General features: G+C 38.6%; 1 protein-coding gene across 1 annotated transcript in view; it reads right to left on the bottom strand.

Annotated features, from left to right (window-relative positions):
- Positions 1 to 26,278, bottom strand: part of DNAH6 (dynein axonemal heavy chain 6) — a 218,245-nt gene that overhangs the window by 173,598 nt on the left and 18,369 nt on the right. Inside the window, exons 10-21 of the mRNA XM_072991952.2 lie at positions 22,968 to 23,084; positions 22,481 to 22,681; positions 18,901 to 19,021; positions 15,030 to 15,181; positions 14,454 to 14,606; positions 11,703 to 11,954; positions 10,164 to 10,292; positions 6,820 to 6,933; positions 6,180 to 6,323; positions 3,248 to 3,460; positions 2,593 to 2,685; positions 594 to 713 (exon numbers count right to left, since the gene is read on the bottom strand). Coding sequence (XP_072848053.2) covers positions 594 to 713; positions 2,593 to 2,685; positions 3,248 to 3,460; positions 6,180 to 6,323; positions 6,820 to 6,933; positions 10,164 to 10,292; positions 11,703 to 11,954; positions 14,454 to 14,606; positions 15,030 to 15,181; positions 18,901 to 19,021; positions 22,481 to 22,681; positions 22,968 to 23,084 — 1,809 coding nt within the window. The remainder of the gene's footprint in view (positions 1 to 593; positions 714 to 2,592; positions 2,686 to 3,247; positions 3,461 to 6,179; positions 6,324 to 6,819; positions 6,934 to 10,163; positions 10,293 to 11,702; positions 11,955 to 14,453; positions 14,607 to 15,029; positions 15,182 to 18,900; positions 19,022 to 22,480; positions 22,682 to 22,967; positions 23,085 to 26,278) is intronic.

Below are 26,278 nucleotides of genomic sequence, written 5' to 3'. Positions count from 1 at the left end.
CAATCTTCAAGTAGCTTTTTTCACTTGTCTTAAAGGTGCGGTTATGAGAAAATCATGCCAGTGAAGTTGTTAATGTTTGAGACCTTGTTTTTAACTTCCAATGTGACAACAACTCAGGAAGGAACTAGGAAGTTTAGTACAGTTAATATTAAAAACATTAAACATTAAGATTTTTTTAGCAGCAAATATTTCTTTGCTGTATCACCAATAATTAAGACCTCTACACCTCCCATTCTGCAGCAGTGCAGTATTTATTCTACACATATAAAAGATCAACATTTTCTACTCCTGGTTGTTGTGGGTTTTTTGGGCTCTTTGGCTGTGTTCTGAAGGTTGTTCTTCCTAACGTTTCACCAGTCTCTGTGGCCGGCATCTTCAGAGGACAGCACTCTGTGCTCTGGTTCAGAGTGCTGTCCTCTGATGATGCCGGCCACAGAGACTGGCGAAATGTTAGGAAGAACAACCTTCAGAACATGGTCAAAAAGCCTGAAAAACCCACAACAACCATTAGACAACATTTTTCTGCATTGCCACTCTCTTTTAAAGGAAACAACAAAGCAAAAAAACCAGAAATTTCATAAAATAGTACTCACTAATGTCTGACTGAATAAAGACAGCTGCTTTTGCCATTCATCAACTCGTGCCTTGAGAGGGCCTACATATCGTGAAGAGGCAATTGTTGCTATATTAATCATACTGTCATCTAGAATGACCTTGAAGGAAAAGTAAAACATTTTTAATTTTGATGGCAGAATTTCCGACAATAAATTAAGCATTTCTTTTCAATTTATTTATTTATTTATTGGATTTTTACCCTGCCCCTCCAGACCATGTCCACTCGGGGCGGCTATTAAAATATGCAAAGTCATAAAGCTTTAGTCAAGCAAATGAGAATAGTCTAAACCCACCCACAGTACTAAAACAGATCCACAGAAATCAATGGAACTGAAGTCGGTAGCTTTATCCCATTAATTTGCATGGGTCAAGTCTAGGTAGAACTAGTGGTCTATTTAACCCTGTTATATTATGGACTGCTAATTAGTTAAATTGGTGTGTTCTGGTCCATGGGGTCACAAAGTGTCGGACATGACTAAATGACTAAACAACAACAACAAATTAACTAAATAATTTTAGTTAATATTAATTAGCCATTTGCCCTATTCATAAATGAATTAATTTAAATGCACTTGAATTATTTACATATTATTAATAGTTCAACATAGGTGTTTTTAAAAATATACAAAGAAGTATATGAAAGCATTTTTATTTTATTTATAGAACAACGTGTATCATGACCTTCTCATACTCACAAATGATGCAGAACAGCATATAACATATAAAGTGCAATAAAAAATGAGTTGTACAGAAACGTTTTTTAACTGAAAATCTGAAACAAGTCAGTTACTGGAAAAATCAAAATGTGAAACAGAACCCATTCTCTTTCGAGATAAACAAGGCTGGTTATTTTCATTTTGTATGATCTATTTTAAATCTGGTCACATTTAAGGTTGCTTATTTCTGCATGTGGGGGTAATAGTTTTACTTTTAAAAATTTGTAACTCAAAAAATCTTTGCCCAAACCTTCCCAGATCTGACACACAGCAAGAGTAGCCTGCTATATCTATGCCAAATTTGGTGATGATCCAAAGTCCCGTTTCAAAGTTAATTTTTTTTTGTTTCAGCTGTCCCCGTTTTTAGAATGGCTTTGTAGAATACTGATTTGCCCTGCGGCATAGTGACAATGAAAGAACTATTCTCTTTTGTCAATCCACAGTGGTATGTTTGACCAGCACAGCAAGTGCCAACCTACATTGCTGCAATATACTTTATCCTCTGAATTAGCTCACCATATCAATATTTAGCTCTGAACAAAAGTCTGAACACAGCTTACTTCTAAAAATACAAACAAACTGAAAGAGTTGCCAGCCTACCACTTTCAATTAAAATGTTAAACAACTGCACAGATTTTTCCTCCAACTGTAACACAAATAGGAGCCTAACTGGATGTGATGCATGCATCTACCCTATTCATGTACAACGGAGGACGGAGGGTTGTTGTTGTTTAAATGAAAATGAATATGGAGGAGAAGGAATGGAAACCCCTCACTGCTCTGCCTTATCTCACCCTTGCTGAAAGCCGTACTTGACTTGAAACACAGGCCTGAAGCTTGAATTGACCTGGAATGGGAAGTTGCATGTTTCATGACTAAAACTGAGACAAGGCAATGCACTTGCGCTGAAAGAGAAATGATGGTGTCTCCCCCTTCATGTGACTGGTCATGTAAAACAGAACCCTGCTTTGTTTATGAATGAGGCAGCCATGTGAACGATACATCTGGCTTAAACAGAGCTAGACTGAACACATAGCTTCGCAACATAGCAGCTAAGAGAAACATTGATACCACCAAAACCTATTACACAGGAAAACCTGCATCACAGTTTAATTTAAAATATAAAATAAAATTATTCAACCAAAATGAAAACATATACATTTTAAGAATTACTATAATTCTAATACAAACATAGGCCATTAAAAACACTTTAAGGCTTTTGCTTGAAAGCATTGTGCCAGATTTCAAAGAGTTTTCCCACCTGAATGTCATCTGTGCCACCAAGGATAAAAACATCTTTTGAATCACGATGAGGAAGAACAATGAATTCTGTTGCTTTCCAAGCATCTTCCACCTAATGGGAAAAACAGTAATTTTAACATTAGCGTGCAAAATTCAAAATATGCTTCATAAACAGTGTTACGTTACAAATAGAAACGTATTAGTTAATAGTCTTTTCATTAAACTGACACTTTCAAACACTGGTGGAAATGTCCTTTGGAAAAGTCTTTCATGTTCTATACAGTAAAACTAACTTGGTTACATTTTTTAACAGAACTGAATGCACAAAGACTATCATTTTCAATTTTAATATTTAGTTCTTTTAAAAAATTACTAAATCCATATTGTTATGCAGCATATTTTGGTCAACTTACTTTATGGTCTGTTATCTCAGTCATATTTACCAAACTGCAGCCACTTTCCATACTCCAAAAGCATACTATTCAACATATACACTTGGAAGCAGTTCTCACTAGGTTCTTGGAATTTCAGTCTTTATCCTATGCTTTTGTATCACAGCATATGAAGCCTAATCCAATAAGTGCACAAGGAACTGAAACTTCAATCTTGTAAATGCAGTCTTATCTCATAGATTCAGGATTAAGGCGTTTCATCCAAATGCATATTTTAAGTACCTTTTTCAGAATTGTCTCCAGGGAAGCTTCTCCTGAAGCTTGTCCAGAAACATCTTGGATCTCTTGAGTGTAGTCAAAAGCATTGATTTCAGCAAGTCTCTCCAGGGTTAATGGATTTTCCATATCTATTAATGGTGCCCCAACTATTTGTTCTAGAATTGCCCAGTGTCTGGGCTTCAAAAAGGGATTTCTCAGGTCTGTGATGACAGGAAGCTAAAAGAGCAAGATACACAGATTTGTATCAAACCTTTCCTTATGAAAAATACACAGCTTATTTGTAAACTAGGTGTTGAATAGAAGAATGATGTTCAACGCAATCTATGTAACACAAGCAGTATCTTGTGATCGTTGCTGATCTTGCTGCACTAAATTTTTGTATACGTATTGATTTTTGCCTCAATATTGCCTGTTAATGACGTAAGATACCTCATTATCCATTATTTGTAGTTTTAAATGTTGTCTTTTAATGTTAACCACCACTGTATATTACCATCTCCACACAAGAATTGGAGGTTGTTCATGACTTTGTGTACCTTGGCTCAACAATCTCTGACACCCTCTCTCTAGATGTCGAGCTGGATAAACGCATTGAGAAAGCAGCTATCATGTTCTCAAGACTCACAAAGAGAGTATGGCTCAATAAGAAGCTGACAACATATGTACCAAGATCCAGGTCTATACAGCCTGTGTCCTGAGCACACTCCTGTACTGCAGTGAGTCCTGGATCCTTTGTGCATGGCAGGAGAGGAGGCTGAACATGTTCCATATGCATTGCCTCTGACGCATTTTTGGTATCACCTGGCAGGACAAAGTTACAAATAGAGTAGTCCTAGAACAAGCTGGAATTTTTAGCATATATACATTACTGAAACAACGACGTCTACGTTGGCTTGGGCATGTCGTGAGACTGGCTGATGGCCAGATTCCAAAAGATCTCCTGTATGGAGAATTAGTGCAGGGAAATCGCCCCAGAGGGAGACCACAGCTGCGATACAAGGACATGTGCAAGCAGGATCTGAAGGCCTTAGGAATGGACCTCGACAGATGGGAAACCCTGACATCTGAGCGTTCAGCCTGGAGGCAGGCGGCGCATCATGGCCTCTCCCAATTTGAAGAGACCCTTGTCCAGCAGGTCGAGGCAAAGAGGCAGTCACGAAAGCAGCAAAAACAGGGAGCTGGACAGAGGACAGATTGGATTTGTCTTCAGTGTGGAAGGGATTGTCACTCTCGAACTGGCCTTCTCAGCCATACTAGACGCTGTTCCAAGTCCTCCATACAAAGCATGTTACTATAGTCTTTCGAGACTGAAGAATGCCTAATGATTTGTATACTCATTGTTTTTAATTCTGAATGTTGTCTTTCACTGTTATAAGCTGCCTTGTGTCCTTTTCAAGGAGACAGGTGGAGTAAAATATTTTAAGTAAATAAATAAAAATTGTTTTGTGAGATTTCTAATGTAGAGAGAAAAGAAGATGTGAAGATAGGAAGAACAGGACAAAGCTCCATACAAACTTTAAACTAATAAATTGTACTGCATCATGGTAGGGATGCAGTTTTTAAAACATACAGTTGTAACTTTCCCTGCAGGCTTATGGTTGGTCAGGATTTTTCCTTGATCACAAGAGACGATTTGTTTTCTAATTTCACATATAAAGAAAAAAATTATTCTGAAACACCACCAACAAACTGCAGATATTATGGATAAAATCTGGGCTCACGTGCTCAGAGAAAACCAACTGGAATCCATGAGGCTGGAATCAATTAGTAATAAACAGCATAAGAACAGATTGAAGAACAACAGGTTGCTTACCTATGACTCTGATTCTTTGAGTGGCCATCTGTGAACGGACCTGATCCAGCCTTCTCTCCTCTGGTTGCCATGCAATAGCCTGGTTGTCAGACTATTCATCTGGATTGAGCCAAGGTACACTGACATGTGCAGTGGTGGGAAGGGACAGGGTTCCACTTAAACTGCACAGCTCTAGAAGGTTCCAGAAGAACCACAGTCACAGGGGAGTAACCTGTTCTTCGTGGTCTCTGTGACTCACAGAAATGGATCTCATGCCTTCTACAGCTAAGCAGTTTAGGTGGAAATCATTCCCCCACCCTCCACTGCACATGCTTAGGCACACCTCAGCTTGAGCCCCTCAGTTCCACTCCGTCCTATTTGTTTTAATGACTCTACCTGAGATATGATTAAGTCTGAACACAACCCAAGGAAGAGATTACTGAAGTAAAAAGTCTGTTTTCAGTCACTAAAAGAACATAAAGATGAAAAATTTTGTTACATCTTTCATCAAAAATAAGGACAAACAAATCCCAGGGTTATATAAAATCATTACTCATTTATGATGAGTATTCCATGATGTGTGAACTCTAAAGAATAAAAGCTAGTAAAATTACTATTGATCAAATTCAAAGAGGTGGGGGAAGTTACCTGACATGACCAGCAACAGCAGATGCTATTGGCTGCTTTTCAGTATGGTAGCATGTTTACCACCAGTAGAGTAAAAGTTTGTTATCAACTGCAGGAAGACACCAGTCTTATTTTGTACCATGTTTTAATTTTACAGGAGTGCAACTGTTCTCTTCTTTGTCTTATTCTTGCTTTTTGAGACATGTATCATTTTGGCTTTATTTAATACACATTTTGACATCCAAGCCCTTCCACTTAGGTTCCACTTAGACATTCAGGTTGTGATCTTGTGAGCAAGAATCTGATTCATGCTGCAATTTTGCACAAGGGTAGATTGCTTCACAAATAATAACAAATAATCATAAAATACTACTATTTGTGAGGCACGTATAAGCACAATATCCCTGTGGAAAATCAGTATGTGTTTAAGTAAAAAAATTGAAATGGTTTTTGAAAAGTTACATATTTTCCTCCTTGAACCATGACAGAAAGTCAGCTTCAAGAAACCATGTTTACCTTTTCTTTCATTCTCTCCACCTTCTCCTTGAGTTGTGGCACAACATTATTAGGTGGCAAACCTTTTTCCAACTGATTTACAAACTTAGCATACTTGGAAACTTGAGTATTCAACAGCTCAGGATCCAAGCTATCAAATTTACTCTGTTGAAAATAAGCAAGAAAAAAGTAGTTTAGTCTTTGAACTGAATGGACTCATTAAAAATATCATGCACTAGAATAACTGTAGAAAATCAAGAACAGTTCTGAACAGAAAAAGAACAAAGAAAATCACTAAAAGAGATTTGCCTTATGGTCTGTCCTCTCCGATCTTGAACCAGACGAAGACTACCTGCTTTACTGCAAAACATGACTTTAGTGTTAAATAACAAGTATGCAGGCATACTGAAAACTGCTGTTGAGATTCCCTAGCTTATATATTTAAATAGCAATTTATGACAAACTCGTCATCCCATTTTGAAGATTTCCTAAATCTTTTCTATGTTCCTCTCTCCAAATTAATATATGAGTGAGGGAAGCCACAGAATAAGTCCAAAGTATACATGCCTTTGGTATAACCAAAAGATTGTTAAACCAAACACAAATTACACCATACTTCTAGTACAGACACATAGTCATTTTAAGAACAATCCATAATTACCTCCATCCAATCTTCTTCAAGTACCGCCCATTCACAAAGTGAATCCCACAGGAGTTGCTTCAGTTTCAGCTCCGCACAAACTTCCTCCAGAGCATCAAATTTTGTAATTTCCACCTTTCAGGAAATGAAACAAAAGAGAATAATGTCATTTTCTGAGAAGGTATATTGTAAAATAGTACATTGTGCATGTGCTTTTGAGGGGGAAAACTAAGAAAATAATATTCCCTGAAAGTGGAATAAAAAGCTAGCTTGATTACCTAGAAGAGGGAGGTGAAGGAGAGAGCATCTGAGCCTGAATAATTTTGCTTTTGTTCTCAAGTAGTAGAGATTATATATGAACAATAATGACATGAATTCTGGAAATGAGGATTAAATCATAAATCTTCCTAAGCAACATTACAAAATTCAGAATTACGATATTTTATGAACACAAGTGACAAAAACTAACAAAGATCCTTATAATCCTCAAAATTATGTTCATTCTTACCATGAGAGTAAATGGCTATACTAAATGAGCCTTTAATTAACTCTTACATTGGAGAGAGAGAACATTTCTGCTTGAGGAAAGATAGCTTGCACATTATTTAAATGATTAATACCCTCAAGAATGGGACAAGACTGCTGGTACTCATGCACCAGCACAGTACCATCTTCATAACTGCATGATGATAAGAGAGGAAGTGCAAGGAAAGGCCTATTTGTTCTGTTTTCTAACATTCCAATTTTAGCTGCCTTTGCCACTCCAGCACATAAGATCACAAATGTTTTTCATCTAGGGATCAGCTCTGAACTGATTTTTTTTTTCATTTTGAAACCCTAACATACGTATTTATATTTTGATCGTTCTCCAAAGAGGTTGGGGCACCATACAGAGCGTGCTCTTCCCAAAAGATTTTTGTCCTCAAAGCAAGGAGGTGGATCTATCCAATTTTACACCAAATAAAACTTAGTCTTTAAGGTGCTGTGATATCCTGTTGGTTTTTCTGTAACGGAGATGAGGCTGATTACCAATGACTTACTCAAGGCAACAGAATTAGCTTTATGAGGAACTAAACTCAGGTCTGAGTCTTTCATTCAGTGTTCCTAGCCTTTGTATCCAGATGTTCTTGGAATAAAACTCCCAGGAGCCTTCACCACTAGCTGTGCTGGCCAGAATTTCTGGGAGTTGTAGTCTAAGAACATCTGGGGACCCAGGGTTGGGAACCACAGACCTCAATAATATCTAAAAACTATAATTTTGACTGCAGATTGGTATATTGGCAGCAACATTTCCTTGGTTTCCCAATTCAGAGGAGTAAGGTGGAGGTCCCATTCACTCTATAAGTAGTATTAAACATATCAGAATATGTAGTTAAGAATACTTTAACCAAAATGTTAAAATGGGAAAGAGGTTTCAGCATCAGTTCCACTACTGGATTTCAGCCACTGATTCAAAACATACTGAAAAAACTAAAAATACTTGTCAAAAGCTAAAGAAGTAAGCAAAAGAAAGGCAAAACTAACAAAAGGGGTCAACTCAACACTGCATATTAATTTAATCCATACTTAGTGCCAAGAATTTTCTGAGCATAAGCTGCCTTTAGCACAATAGCCCCAAAGCCTCCATAAGCACCCAAAATATCAGAGAAAGGTTTGCTTATTTATTTATTTATAATATTTTACCCACTTCTTAAAAGGACCCAAGGCAGCTTACAATAATAAAAATACAGTATTTAAAAGCTTAAACATGTATTATATAAAAAATGGTAAATAAAACCAATACTAAAAACACATTTTAAAACAACAACCACAACCATCCATTTTAACCCCCTCTCTCAGGCCACCAATCACTGAGGGAAAGCCTGCCTGAAAAGAAAGGTCTTTGTCTGCTTGTGGAAGGACAGCAATGATGGGACCAGCCTAGCTTCCTGTGGGAGGGAGTTCCAGAGTCTGGGAGCACTAACAGAGAAAGCCCTCAGCTGTGTCCCCACCAAACACACCTATGAGGGTGAGGGGGCCAAGAGAAAGCTTGTCCTCCATGATCTTAATGCCCAGGCAGCCTCGTAGAGGGAGATGCAGTCCTTAAGATGGCTTTTTAGGTTAAAGCCAGCATTTTGAATTTTGTCCAGAAACAGATCAACCACCAGTGGAGCTGCTGAAACAGAGGAGTTATATGTTCCTGTAACCAGCCCCAGTTAACAATCTGGCTGTGTCATTTAGGACCATAACTAGAGTTTTCGAACACTTCCCAAAGGCAGCCCCATGTACAGCACATTACAGTAATCCAGATGAGATGTAACTAGAACATGTGTCACCATGGCCAGATTAGACCTCTTAAGAAATGGGTGCAGCTGGTACACTAGTTTTAACTGTGCACTCCTGGTCACTGTCGAAAACTGAGCTAACAGGCTCAGAGACGTATCCAGTAGCACCCCCAAGCTGCAAGCCTGTGTTTTCAGAGGCAGTGTAACCCCATCCAGCAAAGACTCCAACCCTATTCCTTGATCTGCTTTTTGACTGACCAAAACCACGTCTGTCTTGTCTGGATTAAGTTGCTGTTTTTGTGTGTGTGGTTTTTTTTTGCCCTCATCCAGTCCATTACTGTCACCAGACACTGATCTAGAACCAAAGCAGCTTCCTCAAATTTAGATGGAAAAGAGTTGGGTGCCATGTGTGTATTGGTGACGTCCAACCCCAATACTCTGAACAACCTCTCCCAGTGGTTTCATGTAAATGTTAAATAACACAGGAGATGAAACAGATCCCTGAGGGACACCACAGCCAGGGTGTTGAACAGGAGTCCCCCAGCATCACCCTCTGGGTTTTCCACTCCAGGAAGGACTGGAGCCACTGTAAAACAGTGTTTCCAAGTCCCATCCCAGAGAAACGGCCCAGAAAGATACCATGGTCAATGGTGTCGAAAGCTGTTGAGAGGTCCAGCAGAAACAAAAGGAACACACTCCCCCATCCAATTCCTGGCATGGATTAACCATCTAGGCAAACAAATCAGTCTCCAAGCTTAACAGGACACAAGAAGGGAGTGGGCAACAAATGGTTAAGAATCTCCTGTGAACCTTTAGTAGCAACTGAGGGACAGCAGCACTCTGCTTTGTCACCCACTGTGCTGAAAGAACAGATAGGGCTAAAAAGACATGCTGTTGAGAATGACCTCCTTCCCTGGAGCAGAGCTCAAAGAGGCATACATTCTCCCCTTCCATCTCCAGTTCCATCTTTACAACAACCCTGTGAGGTAGGTTAGGCTGAGATGAGTCACTTTCCACTAATAAGTCCTGATGTGCTTCATGTTGCAGATCACATTGCAGACATCTATAAACAAAACATACATGAAATTCTGAACAAGTTACCTTGAAGTTCTTCTGATATGATTTATATTGGAATGCACGTTTCTGTAGATCATCAAGAATGGTTTGCATCTCTTCTAGAATTTGTCTCACTCTGTCTTGGTCAGCATTTATATCCAAAATCTGAGGATCCTATTAAAAACCAAAATACGGTTGTTTTTATATTGAGCTTTCATAGAAGTAAAAGTAAAAGTGATGCATGCCAAGCTAGTAACATTGAAATAAGTAGAGCATACAGCTTCCACCTAATGCACCATACAATGCATACACAGTATGTTCTGCTTGAATCTTTAGTGAAAGGTGTTCCAAAGTCCTGTACTGTACTATTTTTTTTTCTCTTTATAAAGTAATATAGGACTTGGTCATTGCTTATTCCAGTACTTGAACAAATGCAACAATGGGAAATGTTTTGTACTTTATTTCCCAGAATACACACTGGTCATGTTGCCCACTTTATTCTGTGAAATTCGATTCAAAACCTGATGCTTCCTATCCCTAGCCTAACTCTAAGATGCATTACACAGCAGGGATCACTTGACTCATTCTGAAGCTGTCCAGTTATAGAAGAGCTATAACTTTTTTCTGAGGATAATACCCACTCACAAAGGCCTACACACCAAGCATGTGTGAGGGAATTTTGAACTGCTCCCAAATTGTGGAATAAATTCTCATCCAAACTGCAAATGGTCCATACATCTCTGCTTCTAGAAAAGGTGTCAAAGCACACTACATTTTAATTATATTTTTAATTTATGCTGGTTGTTTGCTTTTGTTGCTGCTGCTGTTGTCTAGGTGGCTCTGGTAGAAAGCTGATACAAAATAGTACAACCAAACAAATGAATAAATAGATGGCTCTGTCAATATTTCATTAACTTTTTACATTGGGAACAAAATGCCTGAAGAAACATTTGCTTTTTTGTGACAGTTAGTGGGCAGAGCTCATATGACTAATCCTTTAATCCTTTGTTAATATTGCTATTAAAAATATTCACTAAGCAGAGTCACTCCTATGCAACATGCTATCACAAAGTAAATGTCTGAAAATAAATAAAATACAATCACAGCACCAAATCTATAATCCAAAGGACTTAATATCACTCCTTATTCTACTGGTTCAGTGAGCCCAGTGCTATCTATCTTGATTGGCATTCAGTTCTCTGCAGATTCTTAGGCAGAAGTCTGATAGCCTTAAGGCAAATCATTTAAGAAATCCAATAAAACTGGATAAGAAATTTAATAAAAGACCATTCCCCATAAAAAGACACATAATAAGTTGTTTGTTTAACATATTTTTACCCCACCTTTTTCCTTAAAAGGTCCCGAGGTGGTACATCATTAAAAAGACAAGATTTAAAAGCTTAAAGCAGTAAGTATATAAATATTGAAAAAGAATTAAACAAGTAGCATATTAGAAATGGTAAACAAAATCAATATTAAAAACACATTTAAAAGCAACAGAGCACAAAAATCCAATTTGAAAAACCCCTCTCAGACAGCCAGTCACTAAGGAAAAGCCTGCACGAAGAGAGAGATTTTATTTACCTGTGCTTCACGTTTAACTAGTTTAACTTCTTCATTTAGTTCATGAACATCGTAATCTAAAAGTTGGCAGAATCTAGCGATGCTGGCATCTCTCTCACCCACAGCTTTGTCAATTGCATTGCGAACAGCAGTGATACCAGGTTTAAGACTTGAAAACAAGGCAATATCTTCAGGAGGAGCTGGTACTGCATAGAGTTCAATAAGTCGATACATCTGTGTTACTGTTTTTGATTCATCTTCAAGAGTTTCAATCTGTGGAGGGAAACAATTATTCTTTTTATTGGAAACATACTTTCACAGATAATCATCAACTGAGACTGCTATCACCAGCAATTTTAAATTCAGTAAATACAGTATGAATTATAAGAAGAAAAACAGATGTACAGTCATTCCTGGATCCCTTTAAATTATGTCAAGACAGATTCTTTTCACCAACAGTATAATAATGAATAATTATGTGCTATCAAGTCAGTTCTGATTTATGGCAACGCTTTTCAGAGTTTTCTAGCTAGAGAGATAATGGTTTATCAGTTCCTTCTCCTGGGGGCATCCTAGGACTGTGCAGCTTGCCCAAGGTCACATAGTTCAGTTCTTCTAGGATGCTCAGTGGAGAACTGAACTCAACCTTTGGCTCCACAGCAAGATACCTAACTCACTGAGCTATTGAGTCAGGTTCTCTTTATCTATACCTACATAAAAATCATGCTACAACCTTCTAGCTTATCGAGGTCTGACAAAAATCCCAACAAACTCGGAACAAAGGCATGAGGGTGAAAGGAGATGCTTCTGTTGATACTAACCAAGTCTTAAAGAATGACCAAAGACTGGCAAAGATTTCAAGCAGGTTTAGCTCACACCATAATGATAATCTCTCATCTAAATAAATGGTACAATTTATTCAGACAAAGAAAAGAAAGCACTGTGCCATGGAACATGGTTGTGATCAAGGGTCCCTAAGGTACGTCCCTGCGATTCTGCCCCCTCAGCGCAGCTTACTCCTCTTCCGCACACCAACAGCAAGTGTTTTCAATCCCTTTGGTTCTGGTTGTGACGGAAGCCCGCGGGGGGTAGGTGGTGACAGAAGCCCACAGGAGGGAATCACATGCATATACAGGCAAAGTCATGTACATGAGGGGCAAACCCCTGCCCAGCAGGGCTGAAAATTAGAGGGAATGTTGGTTGTGATGATAAAAAAGTCTGCCTGATGCTGGGTTTTCTGGCTCTCACACAGTGAATTCTTACAACAATACAAGGCCACTTTCAACAAACACTCTTATCATTATAATGATAGGCACTTATATAGCTTCTCATATTTGTATGTACTAATATAATACCTACCAACAGCAAAAACCAATTAGCCAGTATTTTATTGATAGTCTCAATTGCAGCAGACCCACTGACTCAGGAGGTATACAAAAGTGTTCACTTATCATTCAACAATTGATTTCATGTGTATACTCTTGTGTTGAGATTAACAATAGGATACTTGTCACAATGTTCTATTACCAGTCTTTTCGGGGAGTGGGGGAAGCAGTCTCAAATTCATGATCCTTACAACGTAATTCAAAGGAAATGTTTAGAATTCTAAACTTATGGATGTTACGTAAATATGAAACTGTGTGTTTTAAAAGAGACATTTACAGGGAATAGAAACCCAAGAATTAAAAAAAAAACTTGTGACCAAGATTACTTAGAAAAGCAGCATCTTCAGCCATTTCTACCATAGAACACACATTATGTCAAGCACAGCCTTTATCCTACATCCAAAATGTGGGAGAGAAAGAATGGACCAAGATATGTCTATATCTATTATAGCTGCCTGTCCAAATGTGTCACAAAGATGAACCACACTTACTCTGCATACTCCCCAGGTGCTATGGCTTTCTACTATGACTAATCAAACACTGGACTAGATACGTCTTGTTTTTCCCCCAACAGGATCTATTTGCCTTCTTATTCCTTATAGGAAGCCAACTAGAACAAAGAATTCACAGTGTAAATTATCTATGTCTATCTCAAAAACAGATATATTTTGAAATAGTTAGAGATTCTGCGTTATCTTGGTTCAATCATCAATCCAAATGGAGACTGCAGCCAAGAAATTAGGAGAAGACTGAGACTAAGAAGGACAGCAATTAAGGAACTAGAAAGGATCTTCCAGTGTAAGAATGTGTCATTGGAGACCAAGGCCAAGATCATCCACACTATTTTATTCCCAATTACTATACTGTATATGAGTGTGAAAGCTGGACAGTGAAGATAAACTGACCGGGGGTGGGGGGACTGATTTATTTGAAAGATGATGCTGGAAGACAGCTCTGTAGATGCTCCAGATTGCCAGAAAGACAAATAAGTGGGTCCTAGATCAAATCAAGCCTGAATTATCTCTGGAGGCCAAAATGATGAAACCGAGGGTGTCCTACTTTGGTCACTCCATAAGAAGGCAAAATTCACTGGAAAAGACAATGCTTCGATAGAAAGCAGCAGGAAATGAGGAAGTCCAAATACAAGATGGAGTGATTCCCTAAAGAAACAACAGGCTTTTGTTTACAGTTACAGGAGCAGGGCAGTTCAGGACATTTTGGAGTTCTTTCATTTATAGGGCTGCTACAAGTCAGAAGCAACTCAACAGCATGCAACAACAACGTCAAAAATGGATGAAGGGAGTCCAAAAAGAAAAAAGCAAATAGTACTTTCTTCCCAGTGTTTCTTGATAAATGTTACCTAGTGGAAACAAAATGTTGAACTTACCCTGTCTTGTATTTCATCAAGGAATGTCAAACTAAACACATACTCTGTAGTTGTAGATGGAAGAAACTCAAGTTTAAATTTGGCATCATTTGCCTCAGCTAGAATGGCAGTCACTTTTTTCTTGGCAATTACAGGAAGCATTGCATTGATAACCTAAGATATCAAAGAAAAAAGAAGACAGAAAATGTATGTAGAACATCCACAAGGAAAATTATTACTACAAGAGTATATTACTTAATTTACACATACCAATTCTTCAGCCAACACTATGTAACTTATAGGACACATATGTCATTATTAAATTGACAGTGTACCGTTTTTAACAGAAAAAAGAGAGCCAAGGCATCTCACCACAGAATACAACTCATTTTGTCTTTTAATTAATCTGTTTATATTCTACTTTCTCTCCTCTACCTATCTAATCCTCTGCTCAGATCTCTGGCAACCAATCTCTGCATACCAGCAGTGGCCTCAAAAAAATAACTACTATAGTTCTTTTACACAACTCTGTTTCAACTCTGGATTAATAGGCAAGGAACTAAACAAGTCCAGTATTATACAGAATGATATATGTACCTCCAAACAGCGCTTTGGCGATGGAATTAGTTTGTCTTTCAACTTTTTAGCATCTACGAGTAACAAGCCCAGGTTTCTCTTCTGCCTTATTGCAATAGCTTCTTTGTGTTGTTTGTGATACTTCTCCAGTCGATCAGCAAAGAACTGAATATCTGTTTATTATAATAGCAAATAAAATTACACATTTACAAATTTTTTAAATAAGAATTTTTAGTTGCATCATATTTTCAAAAACGGGAAACAAATAGACTTTTTCTGTCTTATTGGCAAAAAAGAATAAGGGTATCAGTAGTGTGTTGTCTTTTTCACTTGTTCTATAGGAAAGGTGGAGGCAAATTAAGTAAGCTGTGTATCTTTTGGGTGGAGGCAGTCCCTACCAAATCCACAATATGATGAAACCAAGACGCGGACGTTTTTGTCAACTTTGCAGAAGTTTGTATCTTGGGAAAAAGCAACAGTAAAAATGACAAAGAATCTATAAGAGCACACAAAGAATAGAGGGTAATCCTGGCATCCTGACCCATTCCTCTCTGCGCCCAGTCTTTTTCTTGATACAAAGTTATCCCCTCATTCTACAGAGCTAGCAGCAAAGCAGGCTCAAGATTCTTTGGAGGTGGCTAGATACTCATGTCCCCTGGTAAGAAGAATTCTTGTTCACAATTACAGTGGGGCCTCGCTTAACAATTGCCTCGTTAAATGACGAAACCGCTATACAATGAATGTTTTGTGATCGCTTTTGCGATCGCAAAACGATGTTTTAATAGGCAAAATCCGCTTTGCGATGATCGGTTCCCTGCTTCGGGAACCGATTCTTTGCATTACGACATTTTTAAAACAGCTGATCAGCTGCTTCAAAATGGCCGCCCGCTGTGTAAAATGGCTCCCTGCTGTGTTTTTGGATGGATTCCTCGCTTTACAGGCACCGAAAATGGCCGCCCCTATGGAGGATCTTCGCTGGACAGTGAGTTTTTCAGCCCATTGGAACACATTGAACGGGTTTTCAATGTGTTTCAATGGGATTTTTTATTTCACTTAATGAGGATTTTGCTCTACAGCTATTTCACTGGAATGGATTATCCTCGTTAAGCAAGGCACCACTGTATGTTTGAGCACACCGTTCACTGTCAATGAAGAAGGTATCCAACATAGGTCGTATGATAGCAATAAAATGGTGTTTGGTAGGGCCTTTTGTTTCCTTTGACTATTCAACCATGCCTCATTTTGATCAGCCACTTTCAGAAGGGGCTAGAGAGAGAAGGTCGGTGAACAGGAGGGCCTCAGTGGTCCAGCCAACAGCACTCTTGGAGAGAAGGGGTAAGTGAGGCCAGTTCTGCCAGTGAGGCATCACATGATAATGAAAGCTTGGCAAATGTGAGGCCCATTTATTTAAAGTGAAAACTCAGAGGACTCAAGCAAAAGCAACATCAGCATCTCAAGGTCTTTTGATAACTAACTGGAAACAGCTGGATGCACAGAAGAGCATGCTGAGACTGAGAAATTATGTCAGCTTCCTCAGCTGGTTTCTGGCAGTCAACTCACTGACAGCCTTTCTCTCTTGCCATTCTTTGCTTTGCCTGGAATCCTCTGAAAAATGTATGTCTTGTATTGTCTGACAACCTGCTTCTGTGTGCCCCTACTAATTTAAGGCGATGTATTACTGACATGGGACTTTTCACCTTGACCCAAAAGACTGCTCTTACAGAAATGGAGGACACAGTCCAAACAATTGCTGCCCACAACAGCTCTTTTCTTTAGAACAAAAGATATTATGCAATTTATTCAGCAAACCTAATCATATTAATCTAGCAGGTAGTTTGTGTGAAGGGCTGCAATACAGGTTGTGTTCCCCAGAAGATCCATCAAATGAGTGATAGACAAGTAAGAGGAAAACCCTGACCCTGATCTATCAGTTTATGGTTGACTTAAAACCTTTCTGTCTATGACAGCAAGGTGCAATGATACAAAGAAACTGCTTTTCTGTGCAATGTACTTAATGTTAAGAGTTCTGAAGAAGCCACTCCTCTACCCCCAGAATGCAAAGGCATAGGGCAAAAAAAAGGTGGACATAATCTTTATGTGTAAAAGAGGAGTCATTTCAAAGGACGTGGAAGGAAAAGCACGAACTTTAACAGACAGAAGCATTCCTGCTTATGATACTGCAACAAGTAATGGCACTTTAAAGGAAACAGACACACAAGACATTTTCCAGATGGAATCAAATGTATTCTGGGTTATTCACAATGCTTTATACAAATCTCAGGAAGATTATCTATGAAAACCTTGAGAAGCTCAACTGCATTGATGAAACTGCTGGGAAGACTACTGAGCAACTGCTTCTTTTACCCGCCAAAATAATATTACTGTAATAATAATAGCAGCTTAGTTAAAATATCAACTGAAGAAATAGCTGGACGTTGCTGATCAAAATATAGGAATTCAAATATGTGAATGAATGAATGAGTGAATAAACAGAAGACACATAAAGACAGAAGCATGTTCACTCTGAATTTTAAGAAGTATATAAAATATAACTGGTGAGCTGAGCTTCATATTATTCAGGTAGAGTGTTAGATTATGAAGTCCCATCATTTGGGTTAAAAAGCTGTGACTGTAAAAAAAATATTACTCAGGGTTCTAAGTGTAGATAAAGTTTCCTCTTACCAGATATTAAGCAGAAAAGTCTACCTACTGAAGTGTACAATATTTTATAGACAAAAATTCAGTTAGCCATTTGCAGCAAAAACTTGGTTTTTGAAAGATTCAGAATGCATTATATGTAGACTGAAAGATAGATATATAATATTTTGTATGTTTTACATGTGTTTAAGGAACATGCAGTAAAAATGAAACTATTAGGAATGTAAGCTCTACTTTATGAGCAAGTAACATCATCTGCAAGACAATCTCTACACAGAAACTGTATAGGTATGCTTTGATTTTGCACTGAGGTAACTTTTCAAAAAGCTCACTTCTATCAGCTGAGCAGCCTACTCATGTACCCTGATGAGGGCTCTCCTACTAGACTATAAGTACTGCAAGCCTGTGATAACAAAGAAAATTTAATTACTAATTGCACCTAATAGCTGAAAACAATTATTTCAAAAAAGTGGAAAATCTTAGGATTTCACAACAATTTCACAACCAGTATTATTGAAAATTACTAGTTTTCATAATTTAAAAGCCAAGCTCTCATCTAAACGGCAAGTTTTCTCTTCAACCACTCAGTTAACTGATAAGTTGGCTTGTGTTGCTCACACAAGTCATGTAACATCTATCTCCCTGACCATTTCTGCAGTCTCCAGACCTTACTCCTCCCACCATTCTACAGCACAGTGCTGGATGAAAACCCCTTCTATTGGTGTGAAACAAGTCATATGAAGAATACATGTCTTGTTATAAAAGAGAATCGCACTTATGCAAACTTTCTGGATTTGTATTTCTCCTTTACAAAAAGGTGCATCTCCGCTATAGTACTTGTTTTACAGCTACAGTTTTATTTTCCAAATCAGATGCTGGCTGTATGTGGCTTCTTTACTTTAGCTATTGAATCTTGCCAGTGTATCACTGCATGGGCACAGACTAAAATGATGTTGCTCTAACCAATGCAGAAAGTGCAAATAGAAATAAACAGAAATGCTTGCTTTAAATGGCTCTTTGTGTTCTGCTGTTGCCTTTTGGCAGCAGATTGCTACAATATATCTCTAGTTTCCCCCCTTTAGTGCCAAATTTCAGTAGTGCATTTTAGGAGAGCATGTGAACAACTGTCAAGTCCAGAAGGAACTGTCCCCAGTCCTACCAAAGTTGCTCCCCATGTGGTATGAATAACAAAGCATTTGAAATGTCACACAAAAATATGGAAAAAAAACATTACCGGGTTCTTCTTTCTTCAAGGCTTCCAAGTCAAGGCTTTCATTTTCTTTGAAAAATAATCGAAAATTTTCAAATGTACTTGCATATAAATTGGCTGCTTCAAAAGTTGAAGATATTGTTTCCTAAAAATTAAGAATAACATATTCTAAAATTATTAATGTATACTATGTATCATACCATTATTATCATCATCAACATAAAGTAAATTATGTCTGTACTATCCTTTTCACTTCCATTTTTCCTTGTTGTCTTTTATTGCCCTTCCCCATTCTCAAGATGCTTTACACTTTTTGTAGAACATATGTATGTATTCCATGTACAAAGAATGGCAGAGAAACAGGCATGATAAGAGACAAAGAACAAGGTGAACTGTCTAGTCACAAGCAAACCGACATGGGTAGTGGCTCAACTACCCACAGAACAAACTAGACTCAATGCTTAATGTGTCATTTTATGTGCACATTTCAAATAATGCAGACAGCACTGAAATCACCAGGATGTTGGCAACTCTTGGGACTCGAATCCCAAGTCTGAGACTGGGTCGGACTTGAGCTGGCCCCCTGTTGCTGCACATGCATCAGCCAATCAGCTGGTTGGCACATGTGTGGGTGGAGACAGCCAGCTGCCTCTGGAAATGGAAGTCAGCCCACTGTCTCTGAAGATGGTGGCTGTGGCAGCAGGTAGGCCAATGATGAGGGCAGGCGGCAGGGACAGGCCCATAGGGACTCAACAATGTGACTCAAACAAATGGGTCCAAGTTGGGTCAGAGTCAAGTCACCAGTGTAACCCAAGTCCGACTCAACAGGGACTTGCGAGTCACGAGTCCCCACCCTTCGAAATCATAGCAGGCAGAAAGGAGAAATGTAACCCTTTTCTCTCTTGGCACCATCCTGCTATTCTGAAGTTGCTGTTTGCATATGAAGAAAAGCTTCCAGTGCCAGTGCACTGAGCTCTGAATAACTGACACTTTGCCCTGAACAGCTATCCATCTTTTTAAAAAATGTGTCCATGAAATGCACAGATACTTTTAAAAACACGTAGTTCAGCAACAACTATTAGACAATTTATGCCCCTCTATTAACTAAATTTACATAGAATCCTATGTCTTAGTAATTGTAATAGGAGTGCTATTTACAGCATGTTCTTCTTATGTGCCATCAAGTTGCTTCTGACGTGGAGGCCCCATGAATTAATGACCCCAAAAGGTCCTGTCATGAACGGTCCTGCTCTAAGTCTTGCAAAGTCAAGGTCATGACTTCTTTGATTGAGTCAACCCATTGCAGATTTGACCTTTCTCTTTTCCAACTGCCTTCTGTTTTTACTAGTATTATCACCTTTTTCACTGACTGTTGCCTTTTCATAAAATATTCAAGAAAATGAGTCATTTTTGTGTTAGCTTTCAAATGAGGAGTTCAGGCTCAGTTTCATTTATAAGCAATTTATCTAACTTTTAGGGGATTCATAGCATTCATAAAGCTGCTCTCCAGGATCACATTTCAAATAAGTTGCTTCTTCCCTCTTAGCTTTCATCACTGACCAGCTTTCACATCCACACATAATAATTAGGAATATTATAGTATGGGTGAGCTTACACTGAAGGATCCTTTCTAGTTTTTCCACAGTGCCCTACCAAGTCTCAGTTTTCATTGATATTTTGGTTGCCGGCTCCATTTGGATTAATGACTGAATCAGGGTACAGAAAATCTTTAACTACTTTGATTTATTCATTGACATCATTAAAGCGATGTAATCGTTCTGTAGTCATGATTTATTGTTCTCTTAACGTTTAATTGTAATTCTGTTTCCACACTTTCCTTTTAACCTTCATCAGTAGTTCTTTTAAACTCTTATAAACTCTTGAGTATCACTGTGCCTGCATGCAAAACTAATGCAATCATCATATAGCTACCACATACAGTCCTTTCTTAGGACTGCAAAATATATTGAATACAGTGGTGCCTCGCATAACGTTTTTAATTGGTTCAAAAAAAAAACCTTATGCGAAAAAAACTTTATGCGAAACACCATTTCCCATAGGAATGCATTGAAAACCGGTTAATCCGTTCCAATAGGCACGGATTGGCGTCCTTAAGCGAAAAAACCCATAGGAAACATTGTTAAACGATACAATGTTTCCTCCATTGGAATGTATTGAAGCCGACTCAGTACATTTCAATTGCTTTGCGAAGTCAATTTTTGCAAATTTAAGTGTGTCATAAAAGGGTCAAAAATGGTTTTAAATGCTTGGATTAGCTTCTGCACCCTCTAAAACGGATGCAAAAGTTAATTTGGCTTTGATCTGACTTTTCGTTAATTTATGCTGATTTTTTTCCCCCCAACTTTTGACAGCTGTCAAAATCTGACAGCTCCATTGTTTCCTATGGGGGAGAAAAAAATTCACAAAAAATTAACGAAAAGTCAGATCAACGCCAAATTAAGTATGCACACATTTTAGAAGGTGCACTAACGATTCCAAGCATTTAAAACCGTTTTTCAACATGTTAAGACACTTTTGTAATTGAAAAAAATGAACATCTTTAAGTGAAGCAGGGGACCTAAAACCAAAAACGTTAAGCGAAGCATGGTCCCAAAATCGCTATGTGAAAATCGCCCATAGGGAAAAACGTTATACGAAGCACAATCTGACTCTGAAAAAATAAACGTTAAGCGAAAAAAACGTTAAACGAAGCAAACGTTATGCGAGGCACCACTGTACTTCCAATTTATGGACCATTGTATTGTTTTCTGGATTTGGCATATTCCTGTTAGGATTTTAATAGATTTGTTCTCTCTATCTTGAAATACAGTAGCTGTATTGGTAGCCCATCAATTCCTGATTATTTATTCCAAGTACTTTGAGAAAATGGCAGGTTAATAGAGATTAATTAATAGATTAACATTTGAAGGAATCTGACACTCTTGCATCTCCTCTGTATATTGTTTCCATTTTCTTTGTATTTTATTTTAATCAGGTAATATATACCCCCTGTTGATATTTTGGCCCCTTTAAACATGATTAAAATTTCCCTCTAATTTCTTGGATCTTCTGAAAGAGATCTCTTGCTGTTCCTTTTTTGTCATCTTTTTCTATTTCTTTTCAATAATTAATACACAGTTTTGTTTGTCCTTATTGGTAAGTTGCTGATAAGTTGCATTAAAGATTCTGATGCTAACTGTGTCCCAATTTGCTTTTGCTTGAGAAGTCCTTAACAATTTTAAAAGTTTCATAAGTTACTCACTGAGACTTTTCTTTTGACTACAGAGGTAACTTTTCGCATTGTTCCCTGATTATATTTTTGGTTTCATTTCATAATTTTTCTGATTTTGTTCACTTCAATAAATATCACAATATGTTTTCTCAAGGATATTATATACAGATAATTACATAAACAAATGGGAAATGAATTATGTGATCCTAGTCTCACCGCAGGTTATCAAAGCTAGTGTTTCAGTGTGGTTCAGTTGAAAGAGACAGGGGGTGGGGGACAAGGAATGCATGAACTCTGAACAGGTCCTTCAGCAAGATCTTTAAGATACAAATGAAATTAAGGTAAACAAATTTCCCAACAGGTGTTCCATACCTTTATTTGCAAGATAATATTTTCGAGATGTTTATCATCTTTAAACACACTTGATAAGCTTGGCCCATCACCACATGTTTTTTCTTCTATCTTATTGTTAATAACGGGACGAGTGAAAGCATCAAAGTATCTATCAGGAACAAGGTTTGCAACAGATAACACAGTTGCCTGAAACTGACCAACAATCTCCGCCATGACGTCCTGTAATCAGGGGGAAAAAAAATCTCTTTTTAAAAAGTCTGTTGCATTGGAAGTAACTGAAAATAGAACAATTTCTAACATTTGTTCCACATATTAAAAGACCATCCCATTAATCAAAAGCATATTCTTAAAATCCCAGCGCAACTCAGACCTACACCTGTTCAAATGCTTTATCATATCTGTCAGTTCTACTCTCACCTCTGCATGGAAGCATAGAAATCATATTACCATGCTTGCAACTAGTTTCTACACAGCAACCTTAAATTAGGTAAAATAGCTCTTAAACCTGGAATTCATCCGAAGATGGTTCATACAGTAGTGCATGGATCTCTAAAATTAGCTCTGCAAGAAACATTGGAAGGGAGGACTCGTCTTCCTCTGGTCCTGCAGCCACCGCTGTTCCCTAAATTAAAAATAACAAAGAGAAATTGGGGAAAGAATATAATTTCTTACGCTAGAAAATCTGGGTGAAACCATGCTGGCATAACTATACCTGCAGAAGATCAGTGATATCATTAGCGGGGGCAGTTTTTTTGAATTAAACACTTCCTATATCTGTCCCACAGCTCCCATGCAATCCCTTGCAACACTTTAAAGCTGTGGGAGTTGCAGAACTGGAGGAAGAAGTGTAATTATAAAAAAAAAACTGCCACCGGAATAGTATTATTGCGAGCAGACTTCCTTCTCCCATCTTGCAGCTTCCACACAATATATAAGGAATTCTATGGGAGGTGTGGGAAAGAAGTAGGAGGTGTTTAATTTCCAAAAATCACTCCCAATAGATTATGTCATCAGCATTCCAGTCATGTAGTTACTTCCACAAGATTTCAAACAGTACCTCATTTTCTCTGGCACAGCAGAGCTTTCTGATAAGCCTGTTATATATTTGCTGTACTAAAAGATAATTCTATCCATCACAGTAAATGGACTTTTGTATGTCTGTTTATGAATATAAGCAATGTGTTAATGGCCTGAATCCTGTTGTGTAACTTTCTCCCATGCAATTCAAATGGTGTCATCATCCATAGATATTTAACATAAACAAAGATGGTTCAACTATGAAATGAGGTCATACTCTTTAATGTCGGAAAGTCACCACTGCTGGTTCTGATCCTACATCAGCAGCAATTTTCTGACATTAAAGAACCCCTCTTCTGTTCCACAGAGTTTCCTTGGAATGCAAGGGATTCCTAGGAACCCCAACAATTTTGGGGGGGGGCATAGAAAAAGTTAAATTTCCTCCAAAACTGCCATAAATGATATTATCTCAGTTACATGGCATATAGTTGTACATGATTCCATTTTTAAAGTAAAGAACATCTCCCCTGACCAACACACAAAATATAATAAGCTTATAGAAAACAGGTAGTTACAAAATACCTCATCCTGAATACTTTGTTCAGTTCATAAAGTATGGACATACTCTCAGACTAAAATCTCAGCAAAACTGAGATTTATTTATTTATTTATCTATCTATTTATTTATCTATTTATTTATTTATTTATTTATTTATTTATTTATTTATTTATTTATTTATTTATTTATTTATTTATTTATTTATTTGATTTTTACCCCGCCCCTCTAGACAACGTCTACTCGGGGCGGCTTACATCAGTTAAAACAAGTTAAAAAACATATAAAATGCATTCATATTAATTAGTTCTAAACAAAAGGTTTCTAAGATGGTGGTATACAAAAGAAAGAAAGAAAAAAGATAGAGAAAAAGAAAAGGAAAATCACTTAATTGACTGGGGGGTAGGCCTGTTTAAACAACCAAGTTTTTAATTGGCTTTTGAAAACCCCCAGTGAGGGTGCCAGCCGGATTTCAGTGGGGAGTGTGTTCCACAGCCGAGGGGCGACCGCCGAGAAGGCCCGGTTTCTAGTTTTCTCCTTCCGGGCCTCTCTCGGCGTCAGGCCCCTCAGCCGTCCCCGCTGGCTATGTCGGGTGATTTGGGTAGATCTGGGCGGGAGGAGGCGATCTGCCAAATATTGAGGTCCCAAACCGTTTAGGGCTTTATATGTAATCATTAATACTTTGAAGTCGATGCGGAAACGGATAGGTAACCAGTGCAGTGCAGCCAGGGAGGGGGAGATGTGCTGATATTTTCTCACCCCACTAAGAAGCCTGGCTGCTGCATTCTGGACCATCTGAAGTTTCCGCAACAGCCTCAAAGGCAGCCCCACGTAGAGTGTATTACAATGGTCTAATCTCGAGATTACGAGCGCATGGACTAGAGTAGTGAGGGCCCCCCATCAAGATACGGCTGCAGCTGGGCAATCCGCTATAGATGAAAATAGGCGGAGCAGACCATGGACGCCACCTGGGATTCCAGGGTAAGTGCTGGGTCCAGATGTACCCCCAAGCTTTCCAAATTCTTTCCCCCCTCTTTTCTCAGCTATGATGGTGTTCTGATTCACTCCTCTTTCATGTGCATGATTAGGTGTTATTTTTGATTCTGATTTATCTTTATCTTTGTGCCCTTGCTGATCTTCCTCTTTTTTTATCTCTTCTGACACTGTTAAAACACTCTTTATCATACTGTATGCTGATTGTCATATTGTGTCTTCTTACAACTACAGTGGTACCTTGACTTACGAACTCAATCCGTTTTGGAACGATGTTCGTACGTCAAAAAGTTCGTTAGTCGAAGTACCATTTCCTATTGAAATGCATGGGAACGGAATTAATCCATTCCAGCATTTCAAAAGGCAAAAAAGCAGGGGGAAAGGGCTGGAAATTCCATTTTCCCACCCTTTCTCCCTGCCTTTTTGGCTTCAGAAGTCTCAAACGGCTTCCTCCGATGTTGGGGGGAAAGCCCTTTCAGAGCTCCGAAGGCGCCGATCGCAGCGGCGGGTACCCCCAGGGATGTCTCCCAGGGCTTGCCCGTCACCATGGGAGACCTCCCTAGGGGTCCCTACCACCGTGATTGGCGCCTTCAGAGCTCAAAGGGCTTCCTCCAATGTCAGGTGGAAAGCTCTTTGAGAGCTCCGAAGGCAAAAAGGCAGAGAGAGAGAAAGGGCTGGAAATTCGAATTTCCTGCCCTTTCTCTCTCTCTGCCTTTTTGCCTTCGGAGCTCTCAAAGGGCTTCCTCTGATGTCGGGGGGAAAGCTCTTTGAGAACTCCGAAGGCACCGATCATGGCGGCGGGGACCCCTAGGGAGGTCTCCCGTGGTGGCGGGCAAGCCCTGGGAGACCTCCTGGGGGTCTCTGCCGCTGTGATCGGCACCTTCAGAGCTCTCAAAGGGCTTTCCCTCCGATGTCGGAGGGAAAGCCCTTTGAGAGTTCCAAAGGCAAAAAGGCAGGGAGAAAGGGCGGGAAATTCGAATTTCCAGCCCTTTCTCTCTGCCTTTTCGCAGGCAGCCATTTACAAACAGCTCTGTTCACAAAAAAATGGCATTGAGTTGCAAATGGAGCCTCAACCTCGTTTGTAGGTCGAGGCTCCATTCTCAAGTTGATGCTAATTTTTGCCAATGGAGCTGTTCATAAATGAAAAGTTTTGTTCGTAAGTTGAGGGTTGACTGTATACTTTTATTTCTTCTTCAGTTTCTTGCTTCTCATATAGATGCTATAGCTTGTCTTATTTTTTTCCTTTGACA

This window comes from Pogona vitticeps, chromosome 2 (genome assembly GCF_051106095.1).
Source record: "Pogona vitticeps strain Pit_001003342236 chromosome 2, PviZW2.1, whole genome shotgun sequence".
NCBI lineage: Eukaryota > Metazoa > Chordata > Lepidosauria > Squamata > Agamidae > Pogona > Pogona vitticeps.
This window is presented reverse-complemented; position numbering and strand designations above follow the sequence as displayed.